We start from the raw sequence: 1,206 nt of genomic DNA, 5'->3' as shown, positions 1-1,206 counted from the left end.
TTTTTTTTTTGTGGACACGACAGATCACTGGGAACACGAGTCCATGGCATTGGTGGCCCAAACTTTCTAGCTGTTGCCGCTTGTCCCACCAATGTGCAGGTTTTCCCTGTCCTCTCATCCAGCCCACACCCCCCTCATCCTCTCGGCTCTCACACTCATTCACTCACTCCCTCTTTCTTTCTTTCTTTCTTTCTTTTTTTAATGTGTGTGTGTTTTAAATACTCCTTTCACTCCGCCGTTTTCTCCTCCTCCTCCTCCGCGCTCAGTTGCGAGGAGTTGAGCAATTTATTCTCTTTTTTCCACTTCATCCTGCGGTTCTGGAACCAAATTTTGATCTGCCTCTCCGTCAGGCAGAGGGAATGGGCGATCTCGATCCGCCGGCGCCGGGTCAGGTAGCGGTTGAAGTGAAATTCCTTCTCCAGCTCCAGGGTCTGGTAGCGGGTGTAGGTCTGGCGGCCTCGGCGGCCGCTGGGCCCGAAGGAAGAACCTGTGACACCCGCAAAAAAAAATAGGAAACAAATAGGAAAAAAATAGGAAAAAAACATGGAAGCATAGGGGAAAAAATAGGGGGAGGAAAAAAGGGGAAAAAAAATGGGGCGGGGGGAAGAGAGGAAAGAAAAAGAAGGGAAGGTCCCCAGGTTTAGTGGAGCCGCGGAGATGCCGGATAACCCGCGGGGATGCTACGCCCCGCACCGCGGCCGTGTGCGGAGGGGTGCGTGCCCTCTCCCCTGCCCTCCAAAAGCTTTGGCCAACCCCAAAATCAACCCCCAAGGCGGGCAGCCCTTCTGTGAGCTCAGGGAGACTCCTTGGCCGGGCCGCCCCCGCGGAGGATCCGCGGCCGCGTTGCAAGGCGGCCGGGGAGAAGGGTTAATGCTGAACTTGCCAGGCAGGGCTGGGGAGACAGGGCAAGATCTATCTTATTCCGGGATGAAAAATCGCAAGGTGTTCTCGCACCCCCTCACCCCCCACCCCCTCCCGCCCTCGCTATTTTCCACCCTACCGGCAACTGTAATAGATCTGAGCATTTAAGCAATAATGAAGTGAATCGATCTGCCCAAACTCTACATTAAAGAGGACACAACACTTTATGTCCCTGCGCTAATGGACATCAATTTGGATCTTAAAAGGCAACAAATGCATCTAAACATGGGAAGGAGGGTGGTGAGCCTCGATTATTTTTCTTCCCCCCCCCAACCCCGGCCTCTT

General features: G+C 53.7%; 1 protein-coding gene across 1 annotated transcript; it reads right to left on the bottom strand.

Moving 5' to 3' along the window:
• Window positions 1–227: 227 nt before the first annotated feature.
• On the bottom strand, window positions 228–503 carry LOC103775281 (homeobox protein Hox-B6; the record flags this gene model as incomplete). The annotated part of the gene is made up of 1 exon (XM_008942728.1): window positions 228–503. A coding segment is annotated over one exon (276 nt), but the record flags the coding sequence as incomplete, so codon positions are not given.
• Between the last annotated feature and the right edge of the window lie 703 nt (window positions 504–1,206).

The sequence above is a fragment of the Merops nubicus genome, unplaced genomic scaffold (assembly GCF_000691845.1).
Source record: "Merops nubicus isolate BGI_N331 unplaced genomic scaffold, ASM69184v1 scaffold28626, whole genome shotgun sequence".
Classification (NCBI taxonomy): domain Eukaryota; kingdom Metazoa; phylum Chordata; class Aves; order Coraciiformes; family Meropidae; genus Merops; species Merops nubicus.
This window is presented reverse-complemented; position numbering and strand designations above follow the sequence as displayed.